Genomic DNA, 17,395 nt, shown 5'->3' with positions numbered 1-17,395 from the left:
TTTCACATCCCTCTATTATTTCTCTACATGTCTGTGCCTCCATCTCATGCTGACTGGAATATGCTCCGTCCTTACTGCAGTAATGGACTCCTTTTATCATTTGCGACCTCACCGTTACATCTGAAAACTCTAAACTCGGAAATGTTCAGTTACCAGTTCCACTCTTCTTTCAACTAATTTTCTGTGATACCAGCAAGTGTATATGATGATAAATGCTCTGTTCACCTCCCTTTTGTGGATCTTCCCCAACAAAGTGGAGAAAATTTGACGCATCTGATTGTTACAATATAATTGAAAACTAACGGGAAAAAAATACATTTATGATTATTTTACAAATAGTCAACAATAAAAATCTTCCCTACATAATAATATTCTTATATTACTTTACTTACACAAAGTCATTCCTTAGAATTTCACTCTTTTTGTCTGACTTTGATGTAAAAGCTGGTAGCAAAACTGGTAGATTTAAATCTATAGGTTTCTGAGTTGCCTTAAACTGAATGTAATTCCTTCTGAGTATGTTGCTGGTGAGAGAAGTTTTTGTTTTTTCCTTTGACTGATGCAAGCTCTTAAATATCAAAGTCTGCTGGCAAGAAGGTGGGAATAGTGGCTGCCTGGTACCATTAACCAAAAAAGCTGATAACCTACTTGTTCTGTGGCAAGGTGTTTGGACCCAGCTGAGTTTTTTACTGAAATCATCCTTGAAAATACCATGCTTGAGTTTTGGCAATTGGGAATACTGGGGTGCTTTAATTCGCACAACATTGTGCACATCTTTCTTCTGATTCCTCCCAAGTGCTATTGGTGATTGGTCTTCCATAGTTTGAAGAAGATCTTTAAACTTGGTTTCATGAATGGCTGCTGGATTTTTAAAATGTCCTTTAGCCTCGAGCAAAATTCTGTGCGTAAATTTATCAGCACTGCCTGTTGGTGATTGGCAAATCCCTTCAATCTCCTGTTGATCTGTTGTTTGCAAATGAGTCGCCCGTATTTGTTCCTTATTTTCATGTCTTTTAGCAGCAAGAGTCCATTGGGTCGCCTCTGATTTATCTTGATAATCTGAACCATCTTGGTCAGATACATGTCTTGATGAAGGAAGTCCCAAGTGCACAATTTCCCTGCTTGCAAATTTAGAAACTGCAAATAAAACACAACATAGTTTTTGTACTTCAGAGAGTCATTAACTAAATCAATTTAGATAGCTTAATTATCAGCTGAATAAACACATTTAGTTTGTCATACAAATTCTCATGTTCAAATATAGAAATAAAGACAAAATGGCTTGTGGGAATAGGTCAGAAATAGATGATCATTCTTTCAGGCTGTAGCTGGTTGATAATCTCATGCAGGATAATGGTATCATTTTTCAATTACAAAATAAGTCATCAGAATGTTAAAATGCTGATGCTAGGTATCTGAAATGAAAACAGGTCAGCAGCATCTTGGAGAAACGAGTTTAATATGTTATGTTGTTGACTTTCTATTGAAAGTCGTGAACACTAGATAATTGAAAAAAAGTCTATCTTGATTTATTCTTCAATATAAAACTATAATTAGTAGGTATTCAATTGTTATTTTATCCAGATGCTTATAATTCAAAATTACAGTCATAGAGTCTTACAGCACAGAAGCAGGTTTGTCATCCCATTCTGACCCATTTACAGTAATCCAGTGGTTTTCCAACTGTCCCCCTAAACTCGCATTCCACTTTAAGCAATCCCTATGCCATAAGTGTACTGTGATTAGTAAGGTGATATGTGAGTGGGAGGGAAGGTTGAGAACCACTGCTCTATACCCAAATGTCATGGAAATAATTTGCTTGAGAAAAGTTGTCATCGCCCCATTTTCTTTGGAGTTACAAAACCACGCATGAGTCAATTAGGCACGATTAAAACAATGGTTTTCAAATCTTTTTCTTTCCACTCATATATCACCTTAAGCAATCCCTTAGTAATCACAGATCACCTACAGCCTAGGGAATACTTAAGGTGGAATGCGAGTTTAGGGGTCAGTTTGGAAACCACTGTACTAATCCTATGCTAATATGATTTTATTGTCCCCACTTTTTACCACTAAGTGCAATTTACAGTGGTCAGTTCATCTATCAATCTAGAGGTCTTTGGCATGTGGGAAGAAGCTGGGTCATGCAGAGAAAATACATGCAGTTACAAGAAGAATACAAATTCCACACAGAAAGTTGGAATTGAACCCTGGCTGCTAGAGCTGTGAGGTAGAAACACTACCAACACTGTCACTGTATTAATTAGTTTGTCATTAGACTTTATAAACTGAACTGCATATTGTGAAAAATAGTTGATGATTTTGGAACTTCTATAATTTGATTAAAGAGTTTTTTTTTTAATTAAATTCCTTTGTAGAAAACATCATTTTGGTCCTTATTTTAATATACTTGTACTTCTTTCAGCTGCTTTCTATAGAATTTCAATCCAATTTATTTTACATTTAATGCATATACCATATGATTTAGACTTATCCCAACTTGTAGGCACAGTTACCGTAGCTATTAGCGCAACACTATCACAGCGCAAGCGACCCGAGTTCAAATCTGGCAAGTTTATACATTCTCTCCACGTCGATGTGGGTTTCCTCTGTGTGTTCCAGTTTCCTCCCACCCTACAAAAATGCACAGGAGTTGTAGGATAATTAAGGGGACATGGGCTCATGGATTGGAAGCACTGCTGTCATTCTGTATGTCTAAAATTTAAAATTTTTTAATCAAGTCAAGTTCATCAGAATTTTTCACATCTGGTCGGAAACCAGATTATTCAAGATAGTAGTTGATGGGAATACCGTAAATAGGAATTGAGGTGAGTTTGCAAGCATTAGTTGGAGAATCCGATTGAATCATTCAATAAAATAAGGACTCATCTGTGACTTGATTCATAATAGCTGTTTTCCCATTGCATTTAACTCCTCTGGAAAAGACAAATCATTGTATTGGTTACTCTTTGGTGAAGAGAGTTCCAAACATCTGATACCCTTCATTTGTATGTTTTCTTTCTTCAGTACTGATTTTTCAACTAGGCCACATTATTTTTGGCACCTCATCAAAAGGAATTAACTTATTTTTATCTATTCTGGACTAGATATTGAAAGGTCTTTAGTTATTACTCAAACGAGATAAGATTTTTGTTTGGAATGATATAGAGCATGTAAAGGATTAAGTGTCACTTTTAATTGGGCCAATGAATAGCAGCCTATCCATGAACAAGAGCCACTCTTTAAAAAAACTTGTTTGCATGTGACTTAGAATCAATAATCAAATAGACACTATTGTTGGCAATGATAATTTTCACCATTTTGGAAACTAATGTGGCAATCTTTTCTTTTGAAATTCATTCAAAGATTCTTCATAAACAATGTAGCAACAATTTAAGGACATTTTAACCAGCCACATGACATAAAAGATTCTGGTTTGACACTACTGTAAATTACTCAGGACAAAGCAAAAGATTAATGTTTTTGTTAATTATCCCAGGCTGAGATCAAGGGAAGGATCAAGAGGCCATCCTCTTACTTGACACTCAGTTAAGGATAGATTTATTCCATCAATATTTTGGATGTTTGTACATCCAGGGATCCATTCCAGAATAAAAAATAGTTTTTTGAGTTTCCTGAGTTTTGTGATCAAAGCCTTCATCCCATCCACAGTGTTTGACTAGAACACAATGCAAAGCTTTTCAAGATACTCACAGTATATGTGACAATAAATAAATTCCAATTCAATTCCGTAACTTGAAAAATGTAATTGTATTACCAATTTTGAGTGTGCTCCAAGATAATTCATAAACTGAAGGTTTATGCCCAAAATTAACACATTTCAATTAGATTATCTATTTTTTTTTAAAATCCAGTGAAATTCCCTAATTAAAATATTTTCAATTTTTGCTCCAATGAGTTTTTCAATAAGGAATACCCTCATATATAATATCAGGTATGAAAATTTACCCTTAGAAATGAATATCTAGTTAAACGTTTCACCAAATGCTTCTTTATCAATGATCCTTTTCTCTTATTCTTACCAGAGTGGAATATTTCGCTGCAATCTATCTGTCTGCAATTATTAACTGTACGAGCTTTGGTTATTTAGAATAGCATCAACTCAAATATGATTAAAACTTGCATCTCTTTTGATAAGAAACACAATTTTTATTTATATAAAATTCTTGAGTTACCTTCTGGGAAACAGTTGTCATGCTTTTCTAAAGAAATTGCAATCTCCTCTTCTTTAATAACCTCTTTTATTGTGGGACTGTGCATCCATTGTATTTTGCTTGTCTCTGAGTTTCTCTGATCCTCTTGATATGACTTTTCAGCCGATTTTCTGGTTTCCTGGGATTCTGATGGTAGGATTACATTTGAAATCCTTCCCTCCACCTCATTTCTTTGCTTTGCTCTTTCATTTTCTCTCTGTGAATAACAAAATAAATTTTTTTGGCAGGGTATAATTTATTGGTTCTACTGGAAATAACAATGAAATAATTAAATATTTGAAACCAGCCTTAGTTCCACCAGTTTCATAATGATCTTCAATGTCACTACATCGCTGGCATCCTTGGGAATATGGTGGTGAGTCACTTTCTTGAACTGCCCTTTTGTATTAATTGAGTAACTTCGCTGGCTGATCATGGCTAATCTGATGATAGGTGGAGATAAGCCTGTCATCAGATCAATCGCGATCTCATTGAATGGCAGAGCAGGCTCAGTGGGCCTGATGGCCTGCTCCTACTCTTATTTCTTATGTTCTTATATTAATAAGCAATCCCACTTCTGACCTATGATAGTCTCCAGTAATGATCCAACACTTAACACAGGATTTTCCTATGGCTTAATAAGTGCCTTTAGTCCTTAATAGTTCTGCTGGTCCCCGCTGTAAGCATGAGGGTAATTGGCAGTGAAGAACTAACTAAGACTGGTAATATGGGTGATCCAATTACTCCAACTAATGCCCCCTTACATTTCAGCCATATATTACATCCCTTACATTTTTGTATTGTCCCAATTCTGAGCTTTGAGGTCCCCCACTCAGTATTTTAACCTTCTCTGCCATACCTCCTGCAACAAATGTTCTCTTTTGTAACGCCTTGGCCCCATTGTAATTCCTTTATGGATCTCGACAGCTTTGAGAAATATTTAGGATGGCACAACGATTAATGCTGCTGCCGCACAACTGCAGAGATGCAAGTTCGATGCTGTTATCGGGTGCTGTTCTCTTTGTTACCACATGGTTTTCCACCACAGGCTCCGGTCTCCTCTCACATCCCAAAGATTGATAAATTGTTTGTCAGCTGTAAATTGCCCCCATTGTGTAGGTGAATGGTAGAAAATGGTCGATGAGAATGTGTGGAGAATAAAGTGGGATTAATTGGTGAGTCAAAGGGTCTGTTTTTGTGTGATATGATTACATCTACTGTGGAAATTCATCAAAAGCCCTTTGATACTGAGGCAAACCAAATTATAAAGGTTCCTACAGTCCACACTGCTAGATGTTACCCCAAAGAAATCAGTCAGGTCGGTCAGATTGCATTTTGCCCTCATCGATCACTGCTAATTGGTAGCTATCGCCTCCATATCTATTACCAATGTTTCATCAATCTCCTTTATGGCATCTCTGGACACTCAGGGATAAATCTCATCTTTCCCTGGGATTTATTTGTTCTGAACCTACCTATTTTGATAGACAGTTTTGAATTTTTTGGTAGATAATTATTGTACCTGAAGGAGATGAAAGAAGCAGAGCATTAAGTGTGCATCCAAATTCATGGGCTTGGTCAGTTCATTATAATACTGAAACCCTAACCTTTAGATATTTACTAATGTCTTATTCATGTCTACCTGGGAAACACAGTTCAAAAGTGAAATTATGTCAATTGATTACAATGTTATAAGCAACAATTAATGATTTTTGTCTCAAGTTCCAATTCTAAATGGTCCAAACTCAGTTGAATTCCTTTATTATCACCTTACTTCTCTGAGAGTGTATATACACACTACAAACTCTACAATTCAAAAATCTACTTTTGGAATGAGATCAGTAAAGAAGTGTTGGCTTTTGGAACTGAAAGTTCTGTACTGTATTAAATGTCCAGAGAAAGTAAGATCCAGAGACCTTAATGGCAAAAAAATGTAAAAGTTGGAAATTTGAAATAAAAACTGAAAATGTTGGAAATATTCACCAGGTCTGGTAGCATCTGTAGAGAGAGGAACTTAGTTAACAGTTCCAATCAGTGACTCTTGAACAAATTTGTATATCTATTGTATGAATGCGACTTTAATTCTGACACCCAAAACCACAAACAAGGTGGGAATTAAAATTGTTGAAGTGCTATGGGACACAAATATTCTTGATTTTTCTCTGTTCCATTTTACATGAAGCAAGGACATACTTCTAAAGGAAGCCACATACATTTTACAGAGGCAAGTCAGAATCAAATTAAGTCATTTTTGGCTTTGTATTCATGGACAGGAAACTGCAGTGAAGAATTGGTGGCAAAGGAGGTTTCTCCAAATAGTAATCTTCTTTTCTCCATGCTTTGCTCTCCTGAAGGAATTATTCCAAGGAACTATCCACCTCTCTTCTTGCCTGCATTTCCATATGCATCCTAGTCAGATGAAGAGATTTAAAAGTCCTTGAGTCTGTATACCACAGGAGTCATTTCTGGAACAGTGGTTGAAGAACTACCTGTTGTGCGCTACTAGTTACCACAAAGACTAAGCTGAGGGAACTATAGGCTTTAATGTACAGAAGAACCTTGCTGTACCAGATCCAGGTATAGGAATGGCAGGAAGGGAGAGGTGGCTCAACCTTTATGGCTCAGGACCACGGGGGATGAGTCATAGGGTATGAGTCATGAGTGGGTGGGCCAGCTCCATATATACAGTAGTCAACTATAACTATATACACTACCTCATACCACCACCTAGCTGTCCTAAACCAGCACAGGAATTAAAATTAGTTTGTAGAAATAGGGCACTAGCACAGGCTAAACCTGCACATAAAATCCTTGTAAATTTTGAAGTTAGCTAATAATGTTCTACCTGTCGGCATGATCTTTGTTTAGGAGGGTTGTTTTCTATTTGATCAATCTGCAAATCTTCAGATGATAAATTCCACTCACTTGATTCAATTTTCTGCATGATAAAGTAAAAAATAAAACAATATGGTTAATAAATTATAAACAGATTTAGAAAAAAAATCAATAATACAGAGCAGGTCAAAATTTTAGAAAGAACCATAAATATCGAAGAACTAATATTATGTACCTTCTTGTTTTTTATTTCTTTTTGGTATCGTGCCAATTTCTGTAATAACAAGTAATAAGTTGCCATGCTGGGGGATGGCCTGTTATTGATCAATGTGTTAACAATCTCCGTAAGTCCAAAGCCTTTCTTCTCAGTCATAAAGTTCAAAACTACTGAGTTCAGTTCATCAGAATGAAGTCTACAAAATAAAAAAGTATTATTCATGTTATTCTCACAATATCATTAAATGGAATTCCTGAGTATGAAAGGCAGCATTATAAGAAACAGGAAACCAAATACATGATTGTTCAGCTGCAGACCAAAGAAAATTAAATGTTGAAACTATTTCCTTAAATTCATTAAAAGTGTGATCTATTTGCCTATCATTAAACAGCTGTATTTACAATGAGGAAATATCATTAACAACAGAATTCCTTGGAAAAAATGAAACATAGAAATTGGATACATATAACACGTTCTGCTGGGATAATACAAGTTCAGAGGGCAAAATAACATACAACGGAACAAAGACTTGGACATATGATGGTTTTCATAAAGCTTTCAGGAAATTCCCAAGTCCTTGATAAACGTCTGTGAAATATAATCACTATTGTAAAAAAGGGGGACATTACAGCCAACGCCTACAGAGCAAGCTCCCACAAACAGAGCAATGTGATAATAACCCGATAAACCCACTGCTGATGTTGGTTGAGAGATAAATATTGCTCAGGAAATTGAGGCCCTTTGAAATGGTTGCAATGGATCTTTCACAGATCTTTCATAGATCAACCTCCGAATCAAAGTGAGGTGACATTTAGGATCGGTAGCTGGAGAAGGCAGAAAGACTGCAGGTTAAATAAATGGACATGGGTTTAGCAGAATATATGGGGAAAAGCGCAAACACATCTACATCAGTAGTAAATAAGAAAGGTGGAGTGTATTTTGAAATTGAAATGTTTGTGCTCTGACGACCTGAGTGTGCTTGTAAATGAATCAAAGAAAGTGAACATGTACATTCAGCAGGTAGTCAGAAGTGCAAAGAAGTATATTGGGCTTTACTACAAAACAATTTGAGCAGAAGAGTAGAGAGGTCTTGCTGCAATTATATAGACCCTTGGTGATCCTGCATCTGGAAATTAATGTACAGATCTAGTTCCCTTACCTAGTAGAATGAAGGAAGTGCTGCAATGGTTCATCTGATTGATTCCATGATGGCAAGTTTTTATGTGTAGAGGGAATAAGCAGATTGGACCAATGCACTCTTGAGTTTGGTAGAATGTGAGGTGATCTCATTGAAATGTACATAATTCTTGTTGAATTTCGAAGGTAGATGCAAGGGTGATGGGATATCTAGAATCAGGGATAAAAATCTCAAAACAAGGCAAAGATAATTCAGAACAGAAATGTGAAGAATTTTCTTCACTCTGAGCATGATGGACCTTTGAATTCTCAACCATAAAGGTTATGGAAGCTCAGTTACTGAATATGTTCACAACCATTCACTTAATGTTAAAGGATATGGGATTAGGCAAGAAAATAAGAGTTCAGTTAAAAGATAGGTAAATGGATGGGGGAGGTATGGAGGGCTATGGTCCAGGTACAAGTCATCAAGACTAGGCAGAATAATAGTTCAATACAGACTGCCGTAGTGTTCTATGTCCAGTTCTATCAGTTGTGAACAGTGATTAGCAGATCAGGCAAGAAGGACTGAATGACCTACAACTGTTCCCATTTTCATGTTCTTGTGCATATTCACCTGTGATACCGAACTGGATATTAGTTTAACTACACACCAAGAAATACTGGCATCTGCTTTTCTCAGGAAATACAATGGGTTTTAATGTATTTTAATGCATTCTTATATTTTAAGCTTATTATATTTTTAATGTTATATTTTATATTGTATATAGATATGTTTTAAAGGAGATAAATTCTGGGGTTTTTTAGTGTAGGTCTCAAACAAAAACAAACACCTCAAACAGATCTCATTTAAAATGCAAGAGCTCCCAGTGCCTTTGTAAAGACAATGGAAACTGCTTTGCTGAAGGACCTCACATGTAGGAGTTAATTGGACAAGCTGTGGAGTAATGGATTATTGTTATGGAAAGCAACAGTTGAATGGACTCATAAGAATGGATACAGAGCTGCAATCTGTCTGAAGGCAGTTTGCTGTTTTAGGAAGATCATGTGGTTTTGCAAACAGAGAGAGGCAAACAGGCCTTTCTCTGAGTGTGACAGAGAGAGAGAGAGAGAGAGAGAGAGAGAGAGAGAGAGAGAGAGAGAGGGAGAGACTGATAGTTTTCTGCAGTGGATTTTGGAAACTGGTTTTGAAACCCCATTTTGAAGATGGTTTGTGAGTTCTTAGTTCAGCCTGTTCAAAGCCCTTGTGGTCTATACAAGAGGAGATGGCTGGCTATGTGGTGTTTCGCCTGAGATAAGGGAACCAGAAAAGGAACTCTGTGGTGCCCTGAAAGAAAGAAGTTATCATCTGTAAAACCCTGATGGGGCAAGTTTCTTTGGCAAGACACTGAAGTTTGTGTCCAATGAGCAACAAATCTCACTGTGAAAACCAACAAGAACCTTCCTTATTGGTTACCATTTACCTTTCAAGCACCAAAGCCTGGTGAAGTTTCATAAATGTTAAATTCTGTGCACAGTATAAGAATTGCCTGATACTGGTGAACTTAGAGGAGTGAGAAGTGAGAATGGACTGTGAATCAAAAAACCTTTCTGAATTTATATACACATTACATACATATGTGCTTAGAATTAGAAGGGGGTTAAGTTAGGTTAAGTTAATAGTAATAAGTTAAAGGCTAGAATCTGTTTTTATGTTAAAAGAAAATTAAAAATAACATGTTTAAGTAACCATTTGTCTTGGTGAATTTGTATTGCTGCTAGGTTTTGGGGTCCTCTGGACCTATTTCAACACACACATGCGCACACACACACACACACACACACACACACACACACACACACACACACACACACACACACACACACACTGTGAAGGAGCGTTTGATGGCTCTTGGCCTGTATTCATTGGAATTTAGGACAATGAGGAGTGATCTCATTGAAACATTTCAAATGTTGAAAGGTGTGACAGAGAATGGAGGGCTATGATCCAGAAAGGTTGTTTCTCATTGTGGGTGAGTCTAGGAAAGAGGGGGGTGAATCTGGAATTTGTTGCCACTGGCAATATTGGAGACCAAGTCTTTGGGTGTATTTAAGTAGGAATTGATAGATTCTTGATTATCCCAGGGCATCAACAGTTATGGGGGGGGGGGGATGGCCAGGCAGTGGGACTGAGTGGGATCAGCTCATGATTGAATGAGTCTTTGAACACGAGTGCCTCCTTTTGCCCTCCTCCTGTCCAATTGTTGAGGACAGAATGAATCAGATCACTTGATTAACCCAAGTGTCTGAAAACTTAAAATTATTATTTCATGAAAATCCAACACAAATATTTTACAGTACTAAACTTTTCCTGATAGAGCAATAATTTAATTCTCTTTTCCTGTCACAAGTTGGCACAGAGCAAAATAAAATCTTCAGCTGAATAAGAGCATAAACTGTGAACCTCCTCAGCTATTCAATGAGATTGTGGTTGACTCTTGACCTCATTCAATGTTCGTGGTGATCTTTGTGAACGTATCATCCTGTATAGATGCACTGGAGTTCTTACTTGCTGCAGCCATACACGTACTTAAGTTAAACTATCTACAACGGTTAAAATTTATCTGATCTCAAAGGGAAAAAAGATAAAAGAGGTAATGGCATGCTTAGCGTAGCGGTTAGCACAATGCTGCTATGGTGCCAGTGGCCAGGATTGGGGATCAAATCCCACACTGTCTATAAGGAGTTTGTTCATTCTCCCTGTGTCTGTGTGGGCTTCATTCTGGTGCTCTAGTTTCTTCATGCCATTCAAAATGTTTTGGGGGTTGAAGGTCAATTGGGTATTATTGGCGGCATGGGTTGGTGTTACTGTGCTGAATATCTAAATTAAATTTTTTATAATATCAAAACTTAGAGAAATTAATATTTACAGTTGCAATTAGTGCAAGAAGTGACAGACCTTGTGGTGGGCCTGGGCCAGTTTATGGTTAGGTTTAGAGTGGTATAGGGAGGATCAAGAGCCTGATTATTGGATATAAACTTCTTGAACACTATTTGTGGTAAACCAGTGAAGGTATATTTTGACAGAGTACATAGATATGTTTCTGGGATATAAATTGGGAAAGGTTTGTTAGAATAGGTCACATACAAACACTTTAAAATACTGGAGCTCTGCCCCATGGTAGATGTATCAGCTCCATGAGCTTTTGCAAGAGCTTTTGAAGAGTGCTCAAGATACTTCACTAATGGAGGCATCAGATGAAAGAGCATGCCGGAGCCACTGCTGTCTGGAAGAGAATTTGCTGTTATGAGAGGGCCAAGTGATTTTGCAAACTGAGAGACTCAAACTGGCTTTCTCTCAGAGAGTCAGAGAGAGAGAGAAAGGGAGAGAGAGACACACACAAAGATCACTTGTACAGTGTTACAGCCAGCAGAAATAGCTGGGACTGGAACAGAGCAAGCTGGAAAGCTTTTGGAAAGCCCAGTTGTAAGACAGCCTGGTCAAAGCCTTTGTGGTTCATGCAAGAGGAGAGGGCTGGCTGTTTAATGTTTTACTTGGAACAGAGCAAGCTGGAAAGCTTTTGGAAAGCCCAGTTGTAAGACAGCCTGGTCAAAGCCTTTGTGGTTCATGCAAGAGGAGAGGGCTGGCTGTTTAATGTTTTACTTGGAACAGAGCAAGCTGGAAAGCTTTTGGAAAGCCCAGTTGTAAGACAGCCTGGTCAAAGCCTTTGTGGTTCATGCAAGAGGAGAGGGCTGGCTGTTTAATGTTTTACTTGGAATAAGCGAAACAGAAAGAAACTCTGTGATGACCTGTAAGAAAGAGGTTATCATCTGGAGATCCCTGAAGGGGCAAGTTTTGTCCGCAAGACACTGAAGTGGCTGATTAAAAAGGAACAACAAATCTCTCTCTGAAAACTGACAAGAACCTTCCTGAGCGGTAACCATTTATCTTTCAAGCACCAAAGCCTGGTGAACTTTAGAAATATAAGAATTTCCTGTAACCAGTGAACTTGGAGGAATGAGAAGTGAGATTGGACTATGAACCAAAGAACCTTTCTGAACTTACACACACATTACATACACACGTGCTTAGAATTAGAAGGGGGTTAAGTTTGGTTAAGTAAGTCAATAGAGATGTTAAAGTTTAATTCTATTTTCATGTTTAAAGATAATTAAAAGCAACATTTGTTTAAGTCACCATTTATCATGGTGAATATCTATTGCTTCTGCATTTTGGGGTCCTCTGGGCTCATAACATTTTATTTATCTGTTTGGGCACAACCATTGACCATCTGTACCTGTGGCCCCTCCCACAGGCTCCTGAATAAAGATGGCTGTTCCACTGCCCCCTCCCCAGTGCAGGACAGTCGAGCAGCATTGATGTCCCTTTGTTCTATAGCAAATAAAGACCTATCAGTTTGCTCAACATCAGTCTTTTGGAGTCATTGATGGTGCATCACTGTTCAATATACTTCCAATATCTGTTGAGATCAGATCCACTTCAAGAATTAGAGCCCAAACAAATTTATTTTTAACATATTCTGAAACATTTTTTCATGTTGTCTAGAAATTCATCCCAATTGAAAATGCTAAACATATGATGCATCTCAAATTGCATCTGAAAGTCAACCCACTTGACTCCACAGTAAACAAGGATTGCCAGTCTATTGGTTATTTGGTGCTACTGATCAGAGGTGGAATTGTGTTTCATCTGACAGACTGAAAAGAGCCCACAGTTCACTTCTGGTAAAGTACCTGTTCTTGTAAAAAATTGAATGCAGTGGTCTTTGACAGCACCCTTCATTTAACCATTTATCTTCCATTGCTTCTCTCACAGAGGGACGTTTGGTTGGATCAGGCTCGAGCAAATAGCGCATGAAGTAAACAGCTCCTGAGTGGGATGGGGTGGGGGGGGGGGAACAACGTTATCAGCAAGTCATCAAATGATCAAGTCATATAAGCAGAGAGCAAGTGTATGGTAAAGTGTGAGGGTTTAGCCAGATTTCAGCTAATGGACTGTTACAATCAGCTCGACCAATATATGGTCAGATATGACTGCACTTATGTCCCAATTCCAGCCTGATTGAAAGTCTTTCTATCTGAGTATCAAATGGCATTTATAGTATTGGCTGTGTACTATATTAAGAATTGTACCACATCAAACCACATCTTCTTCTGGGGTAGGGCACAGGATTGACATGTTCAACTTATTTTATTAATGCATACTTTGCTTGCCATTGTTTTACAAGATAAGTCCTTAAAGAAATTTAAGCAAGAGCACTCACGTGCTATTTTCCAGCTCTGTCCCCATATCCCTTGATTCTCTTGATGCTCAGAATTCTATTATCCTCTTGTCTTGAATTAACATTTCATCTGGGCCTCCAGCTCCATCAGGATTGAGAATTCCAAAATTTCACCACACTTATAGTGAACTCAGTAATGAACATCCTGGCCCTTAATTTTCAAACCATGGCTCCTGGTCCTAGACTCATAAATCAGGGCAAGAATCCTCCTGTATCCTGCTTGTCAAGAATTTTGTTTCTCTTGATAAATCTCCTCTTCAAAACTCTAGAAAGTAGAATTCCAATGTCCTCTTCTCATATGGCCAACTAGCCATTTTTGGAGCGAGAGTAGTGAATCTTCACCCAGTTGCTCTATAATAAGTATACCTGTTCTTCAAGAGGGGACCAACAGTGTACACAACCTCCACTCTGCATTCTCGCCAAGGTGAGAAGCTTTTAAAAAAGCTTCCTCATTTCAGTAATCTAATTTTTTACACGATGAACAAAAGCCAATCTGTTAGAGGAATTCAGTAGGTCAGGCAGCACCATTGAGGGGAAAGGCAATTGATAATGTTTCAAGCTCTTTATCAAGGCACTGAAGTAGATGAAGGGTTTTGACCTGAAACATTGACAATTCCTTTTTCCCCCAATGATGCTGCCCACCCCACTAAATCCCTCCAGCAGATTGTTTTTATATTTCAGATCGCAGCATCTGCAATCTCCTGTGTCTCTCATTTCATGATAAGGCCCAACATATCATTTGACTTGCTAATCTCTTTCTATACCTACATCCTGGCCTTCAGTGGCTTGTATACAAACACATCAATGGTCTCCCAAAAACTCTGCCTTTCTGTTGGCTGCACCAAAGTGGATGATTTCACATTTTTGCATTTTTTTTTACCCCACTGGCTCACCTTGTCCATATCTCAGTGAAGCTTCTTTACCTCTTTCTCCTTAAAGAGGGACAGAAAGAGATCTTTAAATATGGTGAGAGAAGCACTGGATGATCAAACATGGAAATTTCATTATACCTGTGCCAAATATTGAATGCAGGGTCCCTCCCAACTGTGATAACGCAAGGATATGCATTATCACAAGATGACAGGATCTAGAAGCAGAAGTAGGCTGAATGGCCCATTGAATCTGCTCAACCATGAAGAAACAAACTGGGTAACTCAACTGAGAGGGTGCATGATGGAACAAATAAAGATGTGAGATTTACACATAGCCCTGCAATTAGTATAAAGAATGGAGATTGTGGCTTGAGATGGCAGTGCTACTGCAGCTACTGTGATAACAGAACTGCCATTACCATAGGCCCAGAAGGAATGGGAGTGCAGAGACATGTTAATCAGTTTTCTTCTGAGGTGTTCTACTGACCAGCCATCCTCCCCAGTAGTCCTGTTCAGGTTTAAATGGGGCAGCAGCTTCTTTTAAATGTCATGGTGGTTTGTGGTCAAGATGGCGATGCTGATGCTCAACAGCCCAGTCCACAAGGGTTTTAGGCCTTGGGGGAGCAGCAGACCAGAGCAGAATACCCTCCCGCCGACTAGGAAAAGCCTGCAGGAGGTCCCTTTAGAGTAGGAAACCACAGCAGCAGACCAGCATGAAGCTCAGTGGCTGGAGGACTCACACTAGCCTGTGGCCACCTGTGGGTCATGGGGCTGGGATTCATGAAGGTGACAATGGTGAGCATGGGTCCACCACTGGAATGGACCAGTGACCATCCGGCTATGGAGGTCACAGGGGTGCAGGAGGCAGCTGCACGGCATTGGATGAGGAGGTGGGATCCACAAACTCTCTTTTGCTTTTCTTTGTTGTCTTGTTTGCAGGAGAAGGACTGGTGCCACCTCTTTGAGTGCCTTTACAGGGCAAATATAGGAAAGCTAATTTTGTGTATTTTATGTAAATAGAAATAAACTAAACTTGTCAATAAAAGTAGTTTACACTGCATATTGAGTTGACTTTGATAGGTAAACAAGACGAGACAAAATTAAAGATGTATGTTATATTTCAATGACCACAGAAGGAGACACTTCTAGCATATTATAAAGTCGACAATTAAGAATATAAAGAATCAGATACATTAAAAGTACATTACACTTGACCTAAAGGTAACACAGTTGACTAGTACCCGGTCTTAAGAAAGATACTGAGCTAATTTGTTTTGAATTTTAAACTAATTCTGCTTACAGCAGCCTCTTTTAAACAGAACCATCTGGGTAACCCTCCTGGGACCCAGGTGTGATTACTGGGGCAAAGGTGCTGGAAGCACCTTTTAAATTGCAGTGGGATCTACCCATTAAATCACCAACCTGGTGATTTAAGGGGGATGCCGCCCCCTCAATGACACGTCACTGGAAGTGCCACCGGATGTTCAGATGCACGCACGCAAGGGCTGATGTCACCAGAATAAGTGGGTCGGCCATTTTCATTTTCAAATCGCCTATGGACGTGACCTAGGTAAGTTTAACTGGATTCCCTGACTAACTCTGAGGTAGGTCAGGGATCCAGTTGGATTCCAACGGGGTTGGCTGGGTCAGATCCTTTATAAATGTCACATAACTGGGGTGCTAACTGGGCAAATTGCCCAGTTAACCCCATTTTACCCGGCAGTTTGAAAGGGCCTACCTTTAGTTTGAAGAAATCTTTTATGTTGCCCTGTACCTTGCACTGCTTTACTTTAATGTGCAATTAAAAATATTCAGAGCTAATCATGTGTGAAATGCTCCATTATAGAAATGCTTACAAACAGTAAGTGTAAAATAGTATTTAGATGTCTCTCTGTGAAGTTCTATTCTGTTTTTTTTTTGTCTTGGAAGAATTCATTACAGAATTGAGCACGTAATCCAGATTGAATTTAGTGGCACATTATTCCCCACAAAAAAAGCATAATAAAAAGAAAAAATTGCTGGAGGAACTTAGCAGGTCACGCAGCTTCTATAGGTCGGAAAGAAATAAATCATGAAAGTCTGCAAACACTGTGGTTGAAGTCAAAACACGATGCTGGAGAAACTCAGCAGGTCAAACAGTATACTTTATATAGCAAAAGATAAAGAACCAACGTTTCGGGCTTGAACCCTTCATTAAGGTATGAAATAATGTGGGCAGGTGCCTGAACAAAATGGTGGGGAGGGAGGGAGCTGTTTTACTGTTTTATTTCCATAGGAGGGAAAGATATATAACCAACGTTTCAGGCCTGAGTTCTTCTTCAAGGTGCAGGAAAACATTCTGGATGCTTTATGCAATAATTAGCATATGTTTTGTTCTCTTTATTTAGGATGGAGGCTAAGAGGTCTTCATGAATTAGGATTATCTGAGCAGTCAGAATGTGCAGGGCTCCATGCATGTTTCGTTGATAGAATAACCTGTCAAAGATGATGTATGGGCAGCACAGTTAGCACAGTGGTCAGTGCCCATGATTGGTTTCCAATCTTGTGCTGACTGTAAGGACCTTGTAACTTCCCCTGTGACTGTGTGGGTTTCTTCCAGGTGCTCTGGTTTCATCCCATGATCCAAGAACATAAGGGGTTTGTTGGTCACATGGGTGTATTTGGGCAGTGCAGGCTCATGAGCTGGAGGGTCCATTATTGTGCTGTATCTCTAAACTTTAGAACTGTAAACAGCAGGAGAATACAGGAACGAAACGCCATTTTAAAAAATACAAAAATTGAACTCACACTCACAATGGAAACCCTAAATCCACATTTTATTATATCCGGACACCAGGT

General features: G+C 38.6%; 1 protein-coding gene across 1 annotated transcript in view; it reads right to left on the bottom strand.

The window, feature by feature from the left end:
* Positions 1-388: 388 nt before the first annotated feature.
* The window catches only part of LOC138735520 (hormonally up-regulated neu tumor-associated kinase homolog A), a 31,624-nt gene continuing 14,617 nt past the window's right edge, over positions 389-17,395 (bottom strand). Inside the window, exons 6-10 of the mRNA XM_069883564.1 lie at positions 13,138-13,273; positions 7,285-7,462; positions 7,060-7,152; positions 4,197-4,431; positions 389-1,137 (exon numbers count right to left, since the gene is read on the bottom strand). Of these exons, the coding sequence (XP_069739665.1) occupies positions 389-1,137; positions 4,197-4,431; positions 7,060-7,152; positions 7,285-7,462; positions 13,138-13,273 (1,391 nt within the window). The remainder of the gene's footprint in view (positions 1,138-4,196; positions 4,432-7,059; positions 7,153-7,284; positions 7,463-13,137; positions 13,274-17,395) is intronic.

Source organism: Narcine bancroftii, chromosome 6, assembly GCF_036971445.1.
Source record: "Narcine bancroftii isolate sNarBan1 chromosome 6, sNarBan1.hap1, whole genome shotgun sequence".
Lineage (NCBI taxonomy): Eukaryota > Metazoa > Chordata > Chondrichthyes > Torpediniformes > Narcinidae > Narcine > Narcine bancroftii.
The sequence above is the reverse complement of the archived record's forward strand: the minus strand, read 5'-3'. Positions and strand labels throughout refer to the sequence as shown.